Source organism: Prosopis cineraria, unplaced genomic scaffold (assembly GCF_029017545.1).
Source record: "Prosopis cineraria cultivar Desert tree isolate PC_DT_omini unplaced genomic scaffold, ASM2901754v1 PC12, whole genome shotgun sequence".
Lineage (NCBI taxonomy): Eukaryota > Viridiplantae > Streptophyta > Magnoliopsida > Fabales > Fabaceae > Prosopis > Prosopis cineraria.
In genome coordinates, this window is record NW_026555343.1 from 34,889,653 (window position 1) to 34,913,251 (window position 23,599).

General features: G+C 31.2%; 2 protein-coding genes across 2 annotated transcripts; both read left to right on the top strand.

Moving 5' to 3' along the window:
• The first annotated feature begins 3,188 nt into the window (after positions 1–3,188).
• Positions 3,189–6,562, top strand: LOC129287895 (deSI-like protein At4g17486). The gene is made up of 3 exons (XM_054924161.1): positions 3,189–3,741; positions 3,979–4,266; positions 5,881–6,562. Exons 1-3 carry the CDS (start codon positions 3,609–3,611, stop codon positions 6,234–6,236), a joined length of 777 nt encoding a protein of 258 aa, XP_054780136.1. The 5' UTR covers positions 3,189–3,608; the 3' UTR covers positions 6,237–6,562.
• Positions 6,563–14,558: 7,996 nt separating this feature from the next.
• Positions 14,559–20,605, top strand: LOC129288932 (protein RAE1). The gene is made up of 11 exons (XM_054925747.1): positions 14,559–14,838; positions 15,175–15,261; positions 15,451–15,528; positions 15,620–15,813; positions 16,569–16,710; positions 17,383–17,463; positions 17,902–18,030; positions 18,114–18,191; positions 18,647–18,718; positions 19,649–19,729; positions 20,151–20,605. Exons 1-11 carry the CDS (start codon positions 14,791–14,793, stop codon positions 20,199–20,201), a joined length of 1,041 nt encoding a protein of 346 aa, XP_054781722.1. The 5' UTR covers positions 14,559–14,790; the 3' UTR covers positions 20,202–20,605.
• The last annotated feature ends 2,994 nt before the right edge of the window (positions 20,606–23,599 follow it).

Sequence of the window (23,599 nt, forward strand, 5' to 3'; positions counted from 1 at the left end):
AAACCTTTGATAGTCAAAAGTTTATTTTTCAAAATAACCACTTCCAAAGTTTCTTATCAAGCTTGAATAGTCCCAATACTAATAGTTTACAATGAAATCACAAGGATATTCATTATTACCCCATATTTGAGCAATTTCCAACATTTTAACTTCATATTCTCCCTTCATCAAAATCACAAATCCACTCTTAAACATACCCATTGGGTTTACTAGATTCCAACAACTTACATTATCATTAAAGAACCATTAAACCACTATTAATGATCATCAAACACTTTCAACAACTTTATTTATTGCTATTTTTGAGTATTAATGGTCCTCAATAATCATGAACTCTCAAAATCATTAATGTTAGATTTAAATACTCTAAATAACTCCTATTATATTTATTTTAGTCAACGGGTTCAGACTTATAGTTCATATGGATTGAAAATTACTCTCCCAACTCAAACCCTAACTTTAACCTTCACGAAAATGAAAGGAAAGGGAAGAGGAAGACATCATGTACCTATCTTGTGAGTTAAGAGCTCTAAGATGTCTCCAATAGTCCCCAAATCCGTGCTCTAGCAAAGCAAAGCTCGTGCCTTTTATTTTCTTCTTTTTCTCTCCTCTAGTTTTTTCGCATAGATACAAGCTAGTTTAACCATAATTTTGGCCATACGCCACGGTGCATGGTATAGAGAAACCCAACTTATGCTGGTTGCCTTTGTGCGCTGCGGCAAACACTCCTCATGTTGCGGCATGTGGCAGAAGACCCTTCTTCAATTCTTTTCCTCTTTTAATGCTCGAATGGCCTGACTTCACTTTAGATCCGCATTTAAGGCTGAAATCGTAATCATAAAAAGATCAAATATTTGTTAAAATAATAACTTCATTTATTAATTTGTTAATGTTTACTTATTATCAATTTTTTTTAAAAAAATTATGCTTCTTCCAAAGTCTTTTATGGATATTTAAAAAAAAGGCAACAGTTTCTTAAATTTGTTTGAAATCCCAATTTCAATCGATAGAAGGTGAAAAAGATGAAAAGAATAGTCATAATATATTTTATTCTATCAACTAGCACTAGTCTTACTCTCATGCACAAGATATTATATTTAAATGTATATGAATATGAACAACATTTTTATGAGAAGTACTCCCAATTCAACTTCATTGATTAAAAAACTTTATTTGACCAGTAATTTACTTGGTTACACTGTAATTTTTAATTCCAATTCCAATATATATGAACTTCAAGCCTTTCAAGTATGCCCCCTCTTTTTCTTTTCATTTTCTATTATTTGTGGTGTCCTTTACAAAATTTTGTTGTGTCGCTTACACATTTCCAGCATCAATCCCCAGTTTTCTCAAATTAAAACGGGAATATTAAAAATTAATAAGAGACGAATATTGAATAAATATTAAATTTCCAACATTATTCTCTTATTAATTTTTAATATTATATTCTACACCTAGGTAATGAGCCATGACCTAAGCTTATCCAATGTCCCAAATTTTACTCAAGTGGGTTCTAAAACATCCAACGTTCTCCCAATTAAACCTCACCGGTGATTTTGTCCCAAAAAAAAAAAAAATCCCTCACCTGTGATTAGTTAATCTTCAAGTCATGCTTTAAAATTGTTGGAATGTCACAAGTGGGTCTCTTACATGATTCGAATCGCGGTTAACTTTTTTTGACATACAAAAGCAAGCAAAAACTTGAAGAAAACCAAGTTGGAAATTGCGACACACTTCTTTCGGTCTAGGCATGTTTTAAAAGATTTTATTGGTCTAATTTATAAATTATGATATGTCTTTTTAAGTAATATTTAAAAAATATTTTTATAATTATCTTTTATAAGAGAAAAAAAGTAATATGATATCACTTTTTAGATTTGTTATATAAGAACATGTTTAAAATTTTATATACTTTTTTTTTTTTTTGCATTAGTATTAATGAGGTTGATAGAAATGATTTATATATAAAAAAAAACAGACGAGTAGTTAGTAATGAATGGCAATTAACTAGATAGAGCATGTATGAATGTTGAAACTAGTTTACTGGTTGAATTATCTGGAGCTTTGAGACCATTATACAAGCTTGGAAACGAGGATATAGAGAGATTATTCTTGAATGGAATAGTAAAACTTTGATCTAGTTGAAATGGTAAGATATTTAGGGCATGAATAAGTTGTTGAGAGAGAGTTTAAACTATACATATTTGGGATACGTTAGGAAAAAAAAGCTATTTGTAATAACTTATAAAAAAAGGGATAATAATAATAAAGTCCCAAACTAAAGAATTTATGACAATTAAGTTTCAACAATTTTTTTAAAAATAAATTATAAATATTAATTTAAATAATTGCAAGTAAGAATTATAGTTATAAATTAAGAGTGATAGTTAGAATTTAAATATTTTAGGGAAAACACCCAAAGTTATATTTTTTTAATATTTTATTTATAATTAAAAATTCTAAATTTATAAGTTTTGAATCAATATTCACAATTTATTTAAAATTTTTTTGTTGAAGATCTAATTATCGTAAATCCATTATTTTGAAAAAAAAAAGGTAAGAATGAATTTTTTTTTTTTACCTAACAAAACGTTCATGCTTAATGTTATTCAACAACTCAAGTGTTAAACTTGATCAAAATCATTTTTTCCCTTTAATTTGAAACAAATTGTCTCTTAATCTTGTTAATTCGATTGGAAATCTTTTGGGTCGTCATTGGAGTGTTGAAGTCAAACATACTTATAGAAGGTAATCATAGTGCTTATTTTTTTGTTACATGTTCTGTTTCACTATCCCTATGTCAACATGTTTTGAAGAACTATTTTGTCCTTTAGAAACCACTCTGAATTATGATGTTTATGGGGTCTCATCTATACATTGTATCGGCCATTAAAACTTGTTTGTTATTATTTTGACATAAAAAAATAATGTGTGTGTGTATCTTAAAATTAAAGAAGGACTTGATGGTAATTATTGCAAAAACTATTAAGAGAATACCAACATTGTACACCCACAAAATCTGAAAAAGAAATATTAGACCCATACATCATTAGCAGAATAAAACTTTATTATCCGAATTTTATACTCCGATTAATAAAAAACCCTAATTTGATTCTGTGATCTAAAAAAAGTTGATTAATCCCATTGCCATGGCTGGACCACACAACCCTGTAGCTCACAGAATCATCATCATTCATCATTCATGGCCTTCCCTTCCCTTTAAAACTAAAACTTCACTAATTAGAGTTCATAATACAATCCGAAGCCCCACCTACACCCATAATTATTAGCCAACGTTGCTTTCTTTGTTTCAAGGCAAAAAAAATCCTTTTTTTTTTTTTTTAAATCAGAGACTTGTTCTGTTGTTCATCATATAATCTCCACCACCACCATCACCCATAACAGAGTCGGTGCGCGACGGTCTGTTTGCCGCCGGCGGAATCTAGTATCAGAAGCTTCTCATTTTCTTCTATTGCTTTCTGAGACTAAAGGAAAATGTTTCGCCGACTCTTATGGCGAAAATATTTACCGATTAAGGATTAGTACATTAATTGCAATTGGCTCTGCAATGAAGTGGATGTAGCTATCTGAAGAAACGACGTTGCAGAATGCTGTGCAGGAAGGGTCTCCGGAACTGCGAATCAGGATCGGTGCCGGTGTACCTCAATGTGTACGATCTGACGCCGATCAACGGCTACGCTTACTGGTTCGGCCTTGGAGTCTACCATTCCGGCGTTCAAGGTTCGTCTTCCTCCCCAAATTCTCTCTTCCTCTGGTTCTTGGACCTGCAGAACTCAGTTCACAAGATTACAAATCTTGACACTTCATAACAATCTGAAATTCAATTATTCTAATAATTGGTACTCTGTGAGAGAATAGCCCAAAGAAAATTCAGATTCTATCAGATTGCAAATGAACATTTTATATATAAGAAATTTGAATCAATATCTCAGCGAAGTGCTGGATTTTGGTGTTCAGTTCATGGTGTGGAGTACGCATTTGGAGCTCACGAGTACTCGTCGACGGGGATATTCGAAGGAGAACCAAGACGGTGCGAGGGTTTCGCGTTTCGGACGACGATACTGATCGGAAAGACGGAGAAGGGAGAGGAAGCGGTAAGGAGTGTGATGGAAGAGCTCGCCGGAGAGTACAGAGGGAATGCGTACAATCTCATCACCAAGAATTGCAACCATTTCTGCAACGATGCTTGCCTGAAACTCACCGGCAAACCTATTCCCAGTTGGATCAATCGACTTGCCAAAATCGGTAACTTAAGATATTAATAAATCGCTTCTATACCTAATGATTTCATTGGATTCTTCGCCATTACAGATCTAAGTTTGAGCTTCTAAAGTTGAAATTCATAAAATTCAATACAAACTACTGGTTACAAAAATAATGGACTCAAAATTACTATTCAGTCTTAAACTTGGGTGACACACTATAATTCAATAAATTTCAATGAATCAGTTATACCAATCAAATTTAGAGATTAAATTAATAATTAGGGAAAAAAATTAGAAACTGCTTATGGTCTTGTCTCGTAGTTTAATGACAAATAAACTCTCATATAAGCATGAGGTCGCTGATTCAATTCCATGTAACTTTAAATAGTTAGTACCAAACCTTTTAATAAAAAAAATTAGAATCTACAAATTATATTATTCGTTTAAAAAATAATAATAAATTATATTATGCTGCTGAATTCTTGCACAAGTTTTAGCTTAATTTTTTTTTTTGGGTTGAAGAATATGATTGCTTTTGTTTAAAGCTTAATTATTTCATAATAAGGATGATTATTATTTAGCTAAGAAGTTGGGACTAGTTTTTATATTACTTGTTCCAAAATGCAGTTAAAATAAACTTTTTACTAGGATGGGTTTTATTTCGTAGATATTTTTTTCAGTAAAGATTTGAGGGAAATAGAAATTAATTAATTTTTTTCTAAAAATAAATAATTGATTCGGGATAATACTTCCTTAATTTTAAATTATAAAGTACTTTTGAATGAATCTCTCCCTCCTAAAATATATTGGGTAGATTAATATTTTATTAAATGTATCAATTTTAATATTATCTTTTTTTATCTAAAATTAATTGAAAATTTATATTTTTATTTTGAAAAGATAAGATTATTAAGTGTTTTAATAAAATTTATTAATATATAAGATTTTATTTAAAAATATTTTATAATTTAAAATGAGAGAGTATAATTTTATCTTGAAAGTTTGCACTGATTGCATGGAAGTTGCAAAGTAGAAAAAGAGAAAACAGAGGGAGAATAAAAGAAATTATGGAAGACAATTAAGCAATGGGAATAACAAAAAAAATTTTGTTTTTCCCTGAAAATAGATGGGACTTTCTTTCTTTTTTTTCTTTTTTCTTTTTTTATTTTTTTAATTTCCTTTCCATGCAAATAGCAGCGTCAAAAAGATTCTTTGGACAATAATTGGTGTTTAAGAAAGGTGAACCCTTTTGCTATCCTTAGAGAAAAGGATGGAAAAGACAAGCAACTTTATTCTTTTTCCTAGAGAGCATTATACCAAACCAATTTCAATCAAACATATATATGAAATGATTCTATTATGATATATGCCGAGTGCAAAAAGATGTACAGAATAATTAAATTATAAATAAACAATAAATATTTTAAACATCTATCATATATGTATGCTTTTTATACCTGATTGAATCTAATTTAAAAAAAATATCCATTACAGCAAATGAGTTTTCTACATGATCAATTAATTAATATAAAATGGTTTGATAATATTAGAATCATTGTTTCAAAGATGAGCTGTTTAAATTATATTCAGAAGTCATCAAATCAAAAAAAAAAAAAAGAAATCAGACTGAATTGATTGGTAAGGCTTGTTTCAGGGTTCTTGTGCAAGTGTGTTCTTCCAGTGGCTATAAACTCAACCAGAGTTAGGCATCACAGAATTGAAGACAAACACTGTGAAGAGAAGCAAGAAGCAGCATCATCATCATCATCAACCAGTGTCCCTCTAAAAACATCCGATAAAATTATAACCATACAGATGCAGAGATCATCATCAACAAGTGAGACAAATAACAACAACAAGGTGGCACTTTCAAATTCAACATCTTCTCCACCATCACCTTCCCTGGCTTCTTCTACCTCCTCTGCAATAACCAGACCTGACCTTCCTCAACCTTCTTCACCTGTGATTATTGAGCCTTCTCCATCTCCATGTCCAAACTCTGAACATTAGATTCCCCCCCCCCCTTTTGGGTTTTGATTTTCTGAAGTTGCTTTGATGAAGAGAGCAAAAGATTAGAGTTTCAAATGAAAAATGTAATTGCCATTCTTTTCATTATCCAATTCCAAATGTAAAAACTGGTATCTGAAGAAAGCTGGCAGGAGACCTGGGGCCGATAATGTGCTTGTATGTGTTCTATTATTGCCTCATCTTGTGTTGGATTTGGGTGTAAGACTGCTTTAGAATTTGTCAAAAAACTGTATTATTTCAGATTGAGATACTCAATCAAGAACAACTACTTAAGTTTGATTTGCTTCACACAGTTTTTCCTAATGGAAGATTTTGTTTCAAGCATATGTTGATTTCTAGTTATTGGAAGTAGAGCCGTATTGAGTTGTTGAATGTTGACTAAATTCTCTGGAAATAATTAGAGTTGGAAGAATTGGGGCATATTTGGATGGGAAGGTCCCATTATAAACTTTTGTCGATTAGGAATTATAAATAGAACAATGTGAGGATGAAAAAAAAAAATATTTCTAATTAATTTTCCAAAATTGGTTTAAAGTCTCCTTTTTTGTTTTTAAAATATTTTATTTAATATTGTTAAATAATTAAAGCAAGAAAGCGTCATTAATTTTCCAGTTTCTTTTCATTGGTCAAAATATAAATTCCCCTTCAGTATTTTTAATTATTTCATGATCTCATTCACTCAATGCCAAAATATACCCATATATACTCTCATCAAAAAATATATTTATAATTAATAATTAATGTATTTATAATTAAACATATAACTATATTAAAAGTAAATTTTTGAGGTAACGTCTAACATATTAATGAAGTACATCTTTAGAACTACTCGTAATATATTAATTACATCTTTTGAGACTTCACTTGTAGTTTTCCCTTAATTATAATATGGTGTTAATATTAATGATAGAATATAGTTGTGAGACACGTGTGGAAGATAATAGAGGTGGAATTAATTTATGAAGACAATAGTAATGATTTGTCCTAAGCTATAATATTTGCCATGGACAATAATGATATATATAGTTTCTAAGTAATCAATCAGAGACGACACAGAGCAAATGCTTTTGCTTGTTGCTGGGGCTATCATTTTCTGTCAAAATCTGTCTCTGTATCTAATTTTCTTTTGAGGAAAATAATGCCTATCGCCAATTGGGACAATAATGTCTATCGCCAATTGGTAATCATTTTCTTTAGGCGCTGTTTTCATTCAACACGGCTGAATGTCTGCACTTGACAAAAAGTTTGGCCTTTGGCTTTAATACTGAAAAGAAAGTCTAGCCTCTAGGTCTAATAATGAAAACCAAAAAGATGTTTTTTTAACTGTAGATTCGACTTAAGTGGTTAAATAATAGTATGAGAAAAATATGAGTATTTATTTTAAACTTAAACATAACAATAAATGTTATTTTACTATATCGGTCAACTGTATGAGTCCCATTATATTATTGTATTTATTTTTCAAAAATACAAAACTGAAACAAATAACTGAATGAGGAAGTAAAGAAAAAACAATAAAGATAGGAGACTATATCGGTCAACTGTATGAGTCCCATTATATTGTTGTATTTATTTTTCAAAAATACAAAACTGAAACAAATAACTGAACGAGGAAGTAAAGAAAAAACAATAAGTAACATACTGCATAATTCGAGTGCAGTGATAAGTGAGTCAGGACCGCTACATCGACGCTCGGATGTAGTGTTAAATGAACAAGGGCTATCGCGTTATTATGGACGAGCACAATTAAAGAAGTTAATCTATATGAGCAAGAGTAGACTTGGTACTTGGAATGTTGGGATTGTGACTGGTAAATCTATGGAGGTGGTTAGAGTTATGATTTAGAGAAAAATTAATATCTTGTGCCTGCAAGAGACTAAATGGGTTGGTGAACAAGCTAAGAATATTGAAAGTTTCAAACTTTGGTGTACTGGGAAAGTAAACACACGCAATAGGGTGGGTATCATTGTTGATAAGGAGTGGAAGAAGAACGTGGTAGAAGTTAATAGAATTGGGGACATAATTATTTTCTTAAAAATGATCATCGGACAGGAGACTATTAATATTGTTAACATTTATGCACTTTAAGTTGGAATAGAAGTCGGTTTTGAAAAATTATTTTAGGAAAACTCAAAGGGGTTGATCGAAAACATACCACACATAATGAAAAGATCTTTATTGGAGGAGACTTTAATAGACATGTCAGGAGGGAGGCAAGTCATTATACGAGGGTGCATGGTAGTTTGAGTTTTGGGGAACTAAATAATGAAAGACAACATATCCCTAATTTCTCTTTGGCGTATGATGTCAAGATTGCTAATACATGTTTCAAGAAGAAGAATGAGCATCTCATCACTTATAAAAGCAAAGCTTCAAGGTCACATATTGATTTCTTTTTAGTAAAGAACACAAATAGAAGATTTTGTAAAAATTATAAAATGATGCTTGGGGATGCTGTGATGACACAACATAGGGTTCTTATTCTTGATGTATGTATTATGAGTAAAAACCAAAAGCATCGACAAGTAATAACTTCAAAGATTAGGTAGTGGCAATTAAAAGGTGAAAAGAGAGATATTTTCAAGAGAAGTCTCTTAGCCGAAGGAATTTGAGAGTTTAAGGAAGTGTTAATACTTTATGGGAAGACTTGGCTGTGAAGGTAAGAAAGGTTGCAAGAGAAGTTTTAGGAGAATCAAGAGGTTTTGGTCCAAGAGATAAGGAGTCTTAGTGGTAAAATAATAGCGTACAGGAAAAAAATCAAGTATAAGAAGGAGTGTTTCAAAGTTATCTATTTGTGCAATAATAATGAAAATTGGGAAAAGTATCGTATAGCTAAGAGGGAAACTAAGAGGGCCGTGAGTGAAACTCGTTTTAAAGTATTTGAAGATTTTTATAATGGTTTTGGGATAAAGGATGGGGAATATAACATTGCTAAAAGTAAGGAAAGAAAATCAAGAGATTTGGAATAAGTAAGGTATATAAAGGATGAAGAGGGAAATATTTTGGTTATACATAATGATATTAAAAACAGATGGAAGACATACTTTTCTAAGCTTTTCAATAATGATGTGGGTTCGTCAATTAGCTTGGAAGATTTAATAACTTCTGAAAGAGAGCAAAAAGTTATCATTTTGTCGAAGAATACAAGCTTGAAAAGTGAGAGAAGCTCTTAAGAAAATAACAAATGGTAGAGCCAATGGACCTAATTGTATCCCTATTGAAATGTGAAAATGTTTGGGTAAAAAAGGAGTGCAGTGGTTAACTAAGTTATTTAATGAGATCTTACAATTCAATAGAATGTCGGACGATTAAAGGAGAAGCATCTTAGTTCCTATTTATAAAAATAAAGGAAATATTCAAAATTGTGTTAACTACAGAGGGATTAAACTTATGAGTCATATTATGAAATTATAAGAAAGAGTGATGATTGATCATAGGTTGAGATTAGAAATTGAGATTTTGGAGAATCAATTTTGGCTTTATGCTAGGGAGAGCAACTGCAAAAGTGATTTATATACTAGGGGGTTGGAAAAGTATCGAGGTAAAGGCAAAGATTTACATATAATTTTTATTGATTTGGAAAAAGCTTATGATTGTGTATCAAGAGAAGTACTTTGGAAGGCTTTGAAAAAGAAAGGTGTCCGGGTTGCTTATATTCGAGCTATACAAGATATGTATGAGGGGGTAACAACTAGTGTAAGAACGCTTGGTGGTGAAACAAGATTTTCCTATAAAGATTGAATTGCATCAATGATCATTTTTAAGTCCTTATTTGTTTGATCTAGTCTTAGATGTTTTGACTGAGTATATTCAAGAGGAAATTTTTAAACGCATGCTTTTTGCAGATGATATAGTTCTTATCGCAGAGATAAAAGAAGAGATAAATTGTAAACTTGAGTTATGGAGGAAGACATTATAGTCAAAAGGTTTTCGCTTGAGTAGAAGTAAAATAGAATATTTACATTGTAATTTTGATAAAGGGTTAGTGGGTAATAACTTGAAAGTGAAATTGGGTGATTAGACCATACCTCAAGTGGAAAAGTTTATATATTTAGGAGTGATTATTCAACAAAATGGGGACATTAATGGAGATATTACATATAGGATACAGGTGGAGTGGTTTAATTGGAAAAAAACTAAAGGAGTTATTTGTGATTGTAAGGTACCTCATATGCTTAAAAGAAAGTTTTATCAAACTGCTATAAAACCAGCAATTTTGTATGGTAATGAATGTTGGGCTTTGACAGGACAGCAAGAGCATAAAGTTAGAGGAGTAAAGATGAGAATGTTGAGATGGATGTGTGGATATACACATAAAGATAAAATTTAAAATGAGTGAATATGAAAAAAAGTGAATGTGGCACCTATTGAAAAAAATGGTAAAAAATCATTTGAGGTGGTTCGGACATGTACAAAGAAGACCACGGGAGGCACATGTGAGAAGAGTGGAACAAATGACTTTGAATCTTGTCAAGAAGGGTAAAGGAAGACCGAAGAGAATACTCTTGGATGTTGTTGAGTGAGATCTTTTAATTAATAATATTCCTAAAAACTTAATAAAGAATAAAGCACAATAATATCATATAATTCATATAGCCAACCCCATCTAATGGGATAAGGCTTGTTGTTGTTGTTGTATATAAAATTAATTGTTCTAAGATAAAATAAATGAATAGTTATATTATCTATTGAGAGTGAAAGTTTATGGCTACTTTATTGTTAAACTTTGATAAACTTTATAATTCAAAAAAGTTTGAAAAAAAAAATATGAATTAATAATTTGCAAAATATAATGCTTCCAATAATTTTTGCCTTCATCTTGTTGCATGTGCTTATGGTATCCAGATTTAGTCCGCTCACTTTTAGCTTCCTATGATTGAAGTGAAGAACCAGAGACCTGCCTGCTTTCCTTACTCTAACCAACCCATGTTGCATTGGTTTACCTAAGCTTATGAAACTTTATTGGACTTACAACTTTCTAGGTAAGGAGTTGTATTAATTTACTTAAATGTATTGAATTTAAGTTTTGAAAATGCAACCACATTAAATATTTGATGAGAAAAATTTGCCTGCTTAGCTTTATAATCTTTTTCAATTTGATCTAAATTAGTTTGATTGTCGTTTAACTCTTCCAATCATAAGTGAGGCAAGTCTTGATTACAAGATAGTCCAATCCAAAAGAAATTGGCTTTTTAGGATCTCAAAATTTTAAAATGTTAATTAAAAACTTTAGTTATTTACTAAACACTTAAAAGAATTGACCAAACACCACTGTTCACATACAATATTGGGTATTGGGTTTGTCCATCATTGGTGGATTAGGCGCATTATTTGGATATTAATTTTGTCTGGGTCCTTAAGTGTAGTTTTCCCCTTTTTAATTTGAAAAAGAGTAGAAACAATTTTCTCAATTGCTCATGCACCTTCTGAAGAAGAGTGTATCATGCATTGGGGCCTTTAATAAAGCCAATGCAAGAAAAGTGATGGGATTCTATCTTCACATTAAAAAAAAAAAAACAAACTTCTCTTTTCTCCCATCTTTCTCTATTGTCCATTTGCACAGACTTTGTTTGCAGTGATTCCATCATTTGTGTGGAAACCCATTGGTGCAACAGAACACTTATGATTCATCCTCAACCCAATTGGAATGTGTCCGTTAATTTCACGTACAGAGATTTGAACTCTACAGCTGATACTCTTATGAAAATTAGCCATACTTTAGATGGTGAATTTTGTATCTTTGATCATAACACAATGTTTCCTAGAAGATGAAGGATGATGAAATAAGTTTGTTAGGTTCTTGCTTTTTCTCTTTGTACTTTTTTTTTTTAACCCGTAGGGTTTTGCATGTATGATTCTTCTTTGATGAAATGAAGTTTTTATTACTTATCCTAAAAAAGAAAAAATTGTAGAATTTTCAACTTGTATTGGTTTTGTGGTAAGTGTAAAAGTCAATTATAGAAGTCAAAATTATAATTTTGTAAAAATATATTAAAATATTGAGTTACATGTTAAAATTAATTATCAATCTAAAATCATGTTTTCCTAAAAATATCAAAACATCGATCACATATGTCAAAATCAATTATGAACACAAAAACATGATTTGTAAAATAATTTATAAGATTTTTGGATAATTTTTTTATAAAATTATAATTAAAAAGCTTAATTGAAAAGAATATAATAATAGCTTAATTATGAGATAACCATGTTTTTGAATTTATAATTAATTTTGACATGTAGGACCCATTTGAATTTCAATTAAATATAATTGATAATAAAAAATTTGATTAATGTACATAATTGATTTTGATTATATGTTATAACATGATCATATTTGAATATTATTTTTTTAAAATTAATTTTAATAAAATTAAAAATATTTAGATAATTTAGTCAGAATTAATTTTATATGTGTATATTATTATAAAGAACATTGCATTTTAAAATGTAAGTATTGATAGAATTGTATATATTGTTATTAAATTTGTTGAACTCCGTTTAATAAATAACATATATATAATATAATGGTGATGCATTTAACATTTATATAGTTTTTTTTTAATTTAGATAGAATAACATTTATATAATTATTTAACATATAAATAGAAATTTAAATTTTATTATATTATAATATCAGTAATTTAATTTAGTGTTATTATTATGTAATGTCAGTGCCTACATTCATAAAGTTAGTATATTAACTCCTCTTACTCTTGGCAAAGAGACGTGATGAAGAAAGACAACATATTGCATATTCCATAGAGGAGGGAGGACAAATATTGAGGGATATGGTTAAGGGTATAGTTTACACAAAATTTTTTTGACAAATAATAAATACATCTGATGGTATAATTGAAATCCAGAAGCTCTACTTCCCTCAACTTAATCAACAATGTAGTTTTGATTCAAATAATCAATTATAAAAAATGGAGGTGTTTGGGTGTTCTTTTGCCAAAACCATAGTTTTGGTTCAGATAACTGATTATTGATATGTATAAAATTTGAAAATTTGGATGCTAAGTTAACAAGATTAGAATATTATAGAAGTGGAGTTGAATTTTGGTTCTCTCTTTCTTACTCATCATTTGATATCATCTCTCAATTTTATTACCACCAACTTGTTGATTTGAGCTAAAGTGTTTGGAACTCATGATTCTACATCTATCTCAAATGCCAATTACTAAACAATAGAAGGCTGAGTTTGCTATACTTAATTATTAGCTCCTCACACTCTAATCCCTTGCCTAATAATTCTATCAAGAATGGTCACAATTAAGAAGAAGAAGATAAGGTGCTTTTCATGAAACAATAATCTTTATGTCATTTTTTGTTGTTCTATTTGTAGGTCTTGTTTTCTTCTTTTCCGATTCAGTCCAATTCTTTTTGATGAAAGCGAAGTGAGAGATGCTCCAATAATGGAAGAGAAACTGGAAATATATATATATATATATATATATAAAATTCATAATGTAATTCAATTGATCGCTGATCATTCTGTACGGAAATAATTCTAATCAAGGTATATGCAAATGCAATAAAACTTAGTATCTAAATAGTGAATATAATGGGATGTATTTTAAATTAATGTTGATTTATCATGCCACTTGATCTTTTAATACGTGAAATGATTCATGTGGCATCTACCTATAAATATTAAATCCTAGCAATTTTTTTTTTAAATTCTGACCTTGGTTTTTTCCCCCCTACCCTTGTAGATGCAAGGATCAGTTGTTATTTTTTTTTTAAATTACAATGTTACGGGTAAAATAGTGTGAAAGAAACAAACTAAATCATATCTTTTGAAAAAAAGTTTAACACTCAAGAGGTGGGTCATTTAGAATTATAGCACCAAAATTGTCATGTTTTACTTTATGAACTAGCCAATCAACACACATGTTAAATCTTCACGAAAACATGTTAAAAAATCATAATCTAGTCTTTCATAATATAAGTTTCCTAGTCCTTTTTGATGATGTTAAAAAAGTGTGAGATTAGGAGTGTTTTCTGCTGAGAAGATTAATCTCTTTCATTGAATTAAAAGAAAAAAAATCAACCTTGAAAAAATTTCCCTAAGCAAAGGATGTGAGCTTCAAGCATGCCAATTTTTCCTTTCAAAACTGCAGGGATTGACTTGAGTTTAAATAAGGGAGATAGATAGATAGAGGGGCTGTGTTATATGTTTTATAAAGCATAGTGATTTGTGTTTTAAAAACTTGTAAATTATGGGGCCAAAAAATTTATTTTTCCTTAATTTTATACTAGATGGAAATAGGATCCGACTGAATACCCGACTCCGCATCCAACCCCAAGGCCACCGCGCACCGCTCCATACTATCGCCGCTACGCGGCTTAGCGTTGAGTTTGAGCAATCGTAACCTTGTGCCTCCACTATAAAACCGCGCACATTCTGTCGCTTCTTTCCCTCCACACTTTTTCGCACCATTGTGATTCAATTTGCTTCTCTCTCTATTTCTCGCTCACATTCTCTGTTTAGGTCTCTCGTCTGCGTTCACTTTCGTCCCCTCGTTTGAAAATGACGACTTTCGGAGCCGCAAATACAAATCCGAACAAATCTTTCGAGGTACGTTGATGAAGCCTCCTGAACTTACGGAGTCACTTTCTTGTGTTTCTGAGATGATATGGAGTGTATTCAAATTTCACAGCTCTGTTTCTTCGGTTCTTATTTCGTTAACCGAACATGATATATTTTATAACTACTCGTAATGGTCGAGATTTTTTAAGCAGGAATTGCGGCTCAGATTATTGCACTGTTGATAGTTATACATTTGTTGGGTCTAGCCTTGTCTTCCATGAGGAGAGGCATTCTGTGATTATCTTGCAGTGATTCTTGTTTTTTGTAATTCATTAGTTATTTATTCTACAAGAACGACGATTTATATGAAAATGCTATTTTCAGGTGACTCAACCACCCGGTGATTCTGTCTCAAGTCTTGTTTTCAGTCCCAAGGCCAATTTCCTTGTGGCTACTTCATGGGATAACCAGGTTTGCCATGTCTGGCTTTGTTTCTGTGATTTGCATTGTATTCATGAGTTGATTAGAAGTGTCAAAGGAAGCTGAATGGTTAATATAAGATGGGAGCTCCTGCCTCTCCTAGAATATGTTCTGTTTCATCTTTTACTCTTTATGTGATTGCTTGATCGACAGGATATTCCTTCATTAACAATCTTGCAGGTACGATGTTGGGAGGTAGTAAGGAATGGAACTGCGGTAAGCAGTACACCCAAGGCGTCAATAGCTCATGATCAGCCAGTAATCTATCCGAATACATTTATACAATTGTTCTTTGAGCCTGAACTGGCATTGGTCAGACTTTTGACATGATGCATGTTGCCTGTTGAAGGTTTTATGCTCTGCATGGAAGGACGATGGAACAACTGTTTTTTCTGGAGGATGCGACAAGCAGGTCAAAATGTGGCCTCTTTTGTCTGGTGGGCAACCAGTGACTGTTGCCATGCATGATGCTCCGATTAAGGATATCTCTTGGATACCAGAGATGAATCTTTTAGCTACAGGAAGTTGGGACAAGACCCTGAAGTCTGTAATTTATTTTTCCCCTCTTTATTTACATTATTAAAACGTTCTACTTATATGTTTGTGAGCTTTATTATTGCTAGTTAGTCGAAAAACTGATTATGAATTGTGATGGATTTTACTTGCGATTTTCAAATGTCTATGATTTTAGACCGCATGCATCTTGGCATTATTTTAAAAAGCTGACCAAATAGTGTAACAAAAGCAATTACATAGCATCATAATGCGATGGCTATAACCTGCAAGCATTGCATGAGAAAACATCACAGACTGCATTATTATGGCTGTATCAGTGTCGTAGAAACAACATCTGGCTGAGACACTAATTTCCATGTACCTTTGGGTATGAAAGCCTTTTTAGATAGCACGTGCTCCACTCTGATATATTGTATAGTGTTTATAGTAAGTAATAGACAGCATAGTACATGAATCTGCATTTGCACTGTATTTTCTGCTAACATAATTCTGCTTCTGCTTCATTTTGTGGTTTCATACTTTCATCTGTGGTTGATGAAAGGCAGCTCTCACAGATGGGCCTTTTCCTTTCAATTTTCTCTTTAAGGATTTTATGCAAACCTATCATGAACTTCCTTGTTACTCTGCAATAGTGTTTGTATGACTTTGATTGTCTTTGTGTACTGAGCTCTCATGGCAACTTGTAGCATTTTGGCTAGAAAAAATGCATCTACTATGCTGTTAACTGTTCTAAAGGCTTCTTGCTGTCTAAATTACTTTATGCTTTCCTTGCCTTCTATGAGGTATTGGGATACAAGACAGTCAAATCCAGTGCATACTCAACAACTTCCTGATCGCTGCTATGCAATGACTGTGAAACATCCTCTGATGGTTGTGGCAACTGCAGAGAGAAATCTAGTGGTGTTCAATTTGCAGAATCCTCAGGTAATATTTTATGCTTTCTACAATAGTATTTTGTGGCATTTTTGTTGGTTTTAAGTGATAGGTTATGATGTTGGTTTGCAGCATAAAATAAGATGTCTGTATCCAGGAGCTCAAATTTTCAACTGAGAATTAAGAATTTGGTAGAGTATCTGATTAATATCAATATGCATACAATCTGTTGGAAGCTGCACTATTTATAGGTCGTAAACAATGCTGTGCAATGCACGGGACCCACACCTAGTTTGAGTGATTTGAGTAATATTTACTATTGCATAATTTTTCAGTTATGATGAATATGCGATAAATGATGTTATATTCCTCTTTCAATAACTGAAAAGATGATCCCACTAAATTGAATGTGTCTAAACTGATCAGGGTCCTCATTTACGGTAGATACTGTTGTTTTTATAACAGTTGGTTATAAATGTTAGGAACCTTTAATATCTTAACGTAAGTTTAGTGATATAACATACATGTGGTTTCTTGTTTGTTTTTGTTTTTGACAAAAATATAATCTAGATATAGTTATATTTTAGTTTTTCTATTGATTATGGTTTTCCATAGTTTCCACAAGCAGTAATTAAGGAGCAGTGATTCTTATCATCTGATGAGCAGCTAACTTGATAACCGTCAATATAATGTTTTCCTTCAAATCAATGTTCAAATTAACAGACTGAGTACAAAAGAATCCAATCACCCCTGAAGTATCAGACAAGATGCGTTGCTGCTTTTCCGGATCAGCAAGGGTTTTTGGTATGTCTTCACTTAAAATTTACATTCACATAGAGCAAGTTGTGTTTCAGAATTGCAATCTTTGTTCTCATTTGGCATTTAGACATCCGGATAACAACTGTAATATTTTCCTAGAGGATTTTGAATTGATGTGTCAGATGAAGGTGTAAAGGCCTGATATATTGAGATGATGACATTCAATTTAATGGAGAGAAGGCAATGTATTTTATGCCTATGCCCTCGCTGAATTTAATTTGTATATAGCATTAAACATTACAAATCCCTACTGGCCCTTCAATTTCGACACTACACTTTTTCACATTGTAATTATATGCTCTTTGTTTTTTTCCTGGTGTTAATATTGCTATTGATCAAATCTTCATTCGCTGAAAACATTGCTTTGGTACTTCCAAGATTTCATGTTGCATGAATGAGCATTGACTTACTCTTTCGCTGTAGGTTGGTTCAATAGAGGGAAGGGTTGGAGTACATCACTTGGATGATGCACAACAAAGCAAGAACTTTACTTTCAAATGCCACAGAGATAATAATGAGATATACTCAGTCAACTCTTTGAATTTCCATCCAGTAATACTATGATAATTTTCACCATGAATGATGTTAATTTGATGATTAATAGCTTCTATCTTAATTAATATTTTTTTGCGCAGGTACATCACACTTTTGCAACTGCTGGATCTGATGGTGCTTTTAATTTTTGGGACAAGGACAGTAAACAGAGACTCAAGGTTTCTCCTTATATCTAAAATCCTTCTTCTCACCCCTCTTTTTGCTTTTTCTTAGTGAAATTAATCGCTATAAATTTCCAAATGACTCATTAGTTATCTCCATATGATTTTTTATCTGATTTTTAGAGTACAAGATTTTGTAGACGCTTTCAGTTTAGTCAGGGTTGTTCTTTTTGTGTGTCCAAGTCTAAACAAAGACGTGCAGCCACTTTTATGATACTAATTGTCATTTTCCTTTTCTTGCTAATATCATGGGGTAGCTAAGCTTAGAATTCAACCCTTACATGATGCAATTGAACATGGGATCATTTTATAATGGAATTCATATATTTTTGTCTTCTTTTGTGTTCATACTTCCATCTTGAGAATATTGGACGGTCCTCTATCAGCCTATCTAGTTACATTATTGGAGTATTTGGCAATATTTTGCTTGTGATACGTTACTGTGTTTGCAGGCCATGCAAAGGTGTAGTCTGCCCATCCCTTGCAGTGCATTTAATAATGATGGTTCCATATATGCTTATGCGGTATGTCTTATTTCATTGTTTTCGGAAATTGTATTTTTTACTTCCTATTTGTCATGTGCTGTAAACCAATGAGATCTATGTTCACTGGTGTATAGATATGTTTGATATCCGTAATTTTGGTACTTTTAAGTGTCCCCATTCTTGTGCGTGCACATCTAAAAATTCATATATGGCACCTATCAAGTGTCCAAATGTCTAATCTGCTGTTATTTAGTTATTGCCTGTGATGTTAAATATTACTGTGTTGAAAATTTATTCTTGTTTTTTTTAAGATATAATTCAGAATTATGGGTGTGTTTTCAAGTTTTTGACAGGTGCAAATTAGTGTGGTCCTATTTTCTGAATGCACAATGATTATATCATCATTATATAACCATGCATTTCTCTCCTTGCATTATTTTAACACTTGGAGAATAGTGAGAGCAAGATAATATGTTGTTTCCTGGCAGATGTACTTACATATTTAATTACCTTGAATATAGTTGAATTTATAAATTGAATGTTCACTGTATGCAAATTCAATATATACACAGACATATGTTGCCGCCTGCAGATTATGTATTCTGTTGAAATTAATAATGTCTGTGGGGCAAAAAGTGGCAATAATTGAAATTTGAAAATTCAAGATTGATAAATTTAAATATTCAAGGATTTAGTTGAGAATTATTGTATCTTTTAGAAATTTAAATACCGGTTCAATGTGAGTGAAACAAAGAAAATATGAATCGAGCTGCTTAGATCTCATCCAACTCAGATCAGATGTTTGGGCTAACCTGTCATGCATATGTTATGAGGATTGCAATTGGTTCTGAATCCAGCAAAGCAAAATAATTGCAGCTTTTATTTTCCATGAGTTTCTCTTTTTCTCCAAAACTCGCTACTAATCCTTTACTGGATTTGCCTCTTCCGTTCTTTTCTGCCTGGTTGTAGGTTTGTTATGATTGGAGCAAGGGTGCAGAAAATCACAATCCAGCAGCAGCGAAGACCTTCATTTACTTGCACTTACCACAGGTACAACACTTACTATGCATGCAGTCAACCAGTGAGAATATCTTATCTTGATACTCTGAAGGAAACCCCAAGAGAATGAAAAGATTATATATTAGTTATTAAAGATTGAAAAACAACACAGAAAGGACAATGCTAGTTATTTTTTGCTCTTTGGCATTTGCTTTAGAAAAGGGGGAAAGGATTGATCACCTACTTTTTAATTGAATTATTTAAAATTCTTCCACTTTCCTGTTTGTCTAACAGATTTGAAGCCTTAAATGGGGAAAAATGAGTTATTTGCTGCTGCTTTCCTTTTACCTCATTTATCATGATGCTTACAAACGAGAGATTGATTAGTAGCTTCCTGTATTGATATTTTCTTCCTGTTTAATTTATTCAAATAATTCAAGCAATCTTAACCGCCTTAAAATATTGTGAACAGGAATCTGAGGTTAAAGCTAAGCCCCGAGCTGGAAATACGGGTAGGAAATGAAGCTTCATGTCTGAGGGTTTTGAAATTGGAATTAACTGCTGGATGATATGTGTTAGTGCAAAAGCTAGATTTCTATACCTCTAATCTTTTTACTTTATGTTTGGCCATTGAAACAAGGCGGAAGGAGGGGGGAAAAATGAACGAATGTAACCCACACTTTTGGTCTCATTTGGAATTTCTTAGGTCTGCCCAGTTTAGCGATATGATGATTCATGGATAATGATTTGAAGCACATGTATAGAATGGTGATACCTATTTTTGTTTGCAATTTTTGTGGATGGTGTATTGATGAATTTTTGGTTTTATATAAATAGACATGTCTGAATTGCTGCCTCATTTATCCATCCATTCTATATATGTAACAATGGTGGAGTAGAAAATAATCAAGTTTGTTTCTTGGTTCAGAGCTTTTGCTTTCTTTATGTTCACTTTGTGTTGAAGTTGACTTGTTTTGTGTTTACATGAACTATTAAGAGACCAGAAGACAGACTTCTAAGACAAACCTGGCTCTGAGAAATAGGATTTTCAGTTACTATTGGAGGGACTCGTTGTGGAAAAATTCAGAAATACTTTAACTATCATGTCATTCATAGCTTTTCCAATAAAAATTGTCCAAATCAAATTAATAATTTGTTTTAAAAAAATTGAATGCACATACATCTAGAGCTGATTATTCTAGTAGGCTAGATTTATTTAGACTAGTTTGAATAAACTTGACTATGCAAAAACAGTTTACATAGCCAAGTTCAGTTCTAATAACCTAGGCTTTTAGCTTATTGAGATGGGCTTGAATATGTGAATAATTAGAGATTTGTCCTCCCCATTTTTCAAGCCACCTTCAATTTTTATCTTGAAATTAGTTATTCTTGTTATAGTTATAAAAACAATATACTGCACCTTCAATTTTTATCTTGAAATTAGTTATTGCTACTATAATTATAAAAGCAATATACTATATATTTTTCAAGACACTTGTAGAGGACTCAAATTTTTTAAAGAAAAACCATGAGTCTAATAGTTTAAAATCCAAGATTAAAATATATTTTAAGATTATTTGAAGGCATTTTACAGATTAAAAATGAAAGAAATATAATGATGAATCTTTTTATTTTTTTAAAATGTATCTATAACAATATATTTAAATATACGCATGGTTTATTAATACAAAATAAATTAAGTATTAAAAGATTAGTAAATATTTAATATATATTATATATGAATTTATTTGGACTGACTGACCCAAATAATTGACTTTACTTGGATTCCTTCCGTCTCCTTATAATATTTCTATGCTCAGGCAGAGTTTACATTTGAACCGTATTTATTGGTTAGTGGTGTAGAAATTTCTTGGTTCATGTGAATCTAACAAACGAAAGAATAAAGGTACAACAATCTTATTTATAAAAGATAGAACAGTGGCAAATGAAACACGTAAGCATTCACATGAGGGTTTCAACATTCAACGAAAAATGTGATCAACATGCATGTGCATGTACAATTTTGTTTTTAATCTACTTACTTTTTATAGACTTGAATCCACCTTAACATTTATTAAAGCCATGTTCATCCGGCATGCTTAACAAGGTTGCTGCTTTAGTCATGCATTAATAGTTAATTAATGATGAATAGCTGATTTTCTTTTTGGACAAATTATTTCCAAGAACCAAATTAAGAAATTATTTAGTTTCAGCTTTCAAGGTCACTGCATTGCACACATTTTGAGATGAGTTTCTCTTCACTGTTTTTCCATTACAAATTTAAATCATTTAAATTAAATCTGCACTTTTAAAATATCAAATCTAGTTAAATCATTAAATTTAATTTAACGATTTAAATTTACAGTGTTTCTTCCATTGCAGGGGAGAAAAGCTAACTCTCAAAATTTTGCTGGTCAAATTACAAGTATTTGTCACTAAAATAGCACAAATTTTTAAGTTAAACCATAATTACTACTGAAATAGTACGAATTTACAAGTGAAATTATGGATATTCACCCCACGGAATTTGCAAAAATAAATAATTTCTAAATTTAGCTCTTGGGAATAATTTTCCCAATTTTGTTGCGGGTGGAAATAGAGAAAAGCAGTGGGTCCAATCTCTATCTCCATGAGATTCATAAGCAAAGAAGTAAAATTTACCATTCTCATTTTATTCAAAGAGAAAGACACTTAAATTCTTTAAAAAGTTAACTATAATTAGGTTCCAGATAAAATTTTACAAAAAACAGAGTTGTAAATGTAAATTCAAAAGCTCTAATTACAAATAAAATAATTAAGTCATAAATATAACCCTACAATTAAAATTATTATTTACAATTTATAATTTTTTAAAAAAATAATCAAGAATCTATTTATCATTAATTCCTTATTTCAAAACTTTACTCTCATTGTCTCCTCTATTTATTAGTATTAGGAGGATCCCATCCTTGTGGCCACATAGTTTGAGAGAAAGAAGGAAGAGGATGAGGTGTGTGATTGGAACTGCTTTGTGAAATAAATAATATCTCATTCATGTATAAGTCTATGGTTCCTTCTCCTTTGTCACATTATTCCAAAGTTTATTGAGATTGGAGCCATCTTTATAAGACCCACAGAACATGATAGCCCTACATGACATAATATACCCTCACACTAATGTTTATTAGGACTTTCTTTTCATCTCTTTTTTACTATCTTTTTTTTACTCTTATATGAAAATGATGGTTGAGTACTACTGAAGAAAGGAACATATATTGCCCTTTTGTTGATTAATTTTAACCAAACCACCTGATACTAGGAAATGGGAAGTAGTTATGTTGGATTCTGACTAATTTACTTGGGAGTTGCAAAGCTCTTTTAATAAGTATTTATCAGGTACCTAGTATTTGGCAATTGTAAATTGCTTTTAACTATATGGCTAATTATTATTATAATGATCATTATTAACTACTGGCAACTATTGTTATTGGCCTTTTTTAACTTTCAATTGTTTATAAATTAACACAATTAAATACATTTTTTTCTTTGTTTTTTTTAATTTTTTTAAATAATTATTTTTCAAATTTTTTTTAAATGAAAAATGACAATAACATTAAACAAGTCCTAATTTTTTTTAATCAAATCACTTGACATCGAGAAGTTACAGTAAATTCTAACTAATTTGAATTAAATCTGGAAGAATTACATGAGCAGCAAAGCTTTTTTAATAAGCAATTAACATAGTTACTTATATATTATTTAAAATTAAGACTTTTAATTAAGATTTAAAGTTATTTTTGTTTTAAACTACACATGAAAGTTCACAAATAATTTAAACTCAACTTGAGATCAATTTTATTTCTTAACCTTAGAATTTTGTATCCTCCGTACCTCTCACGTTAATTATCCATTAGTAGGGCTCACATGAATTTTTTTAAATAT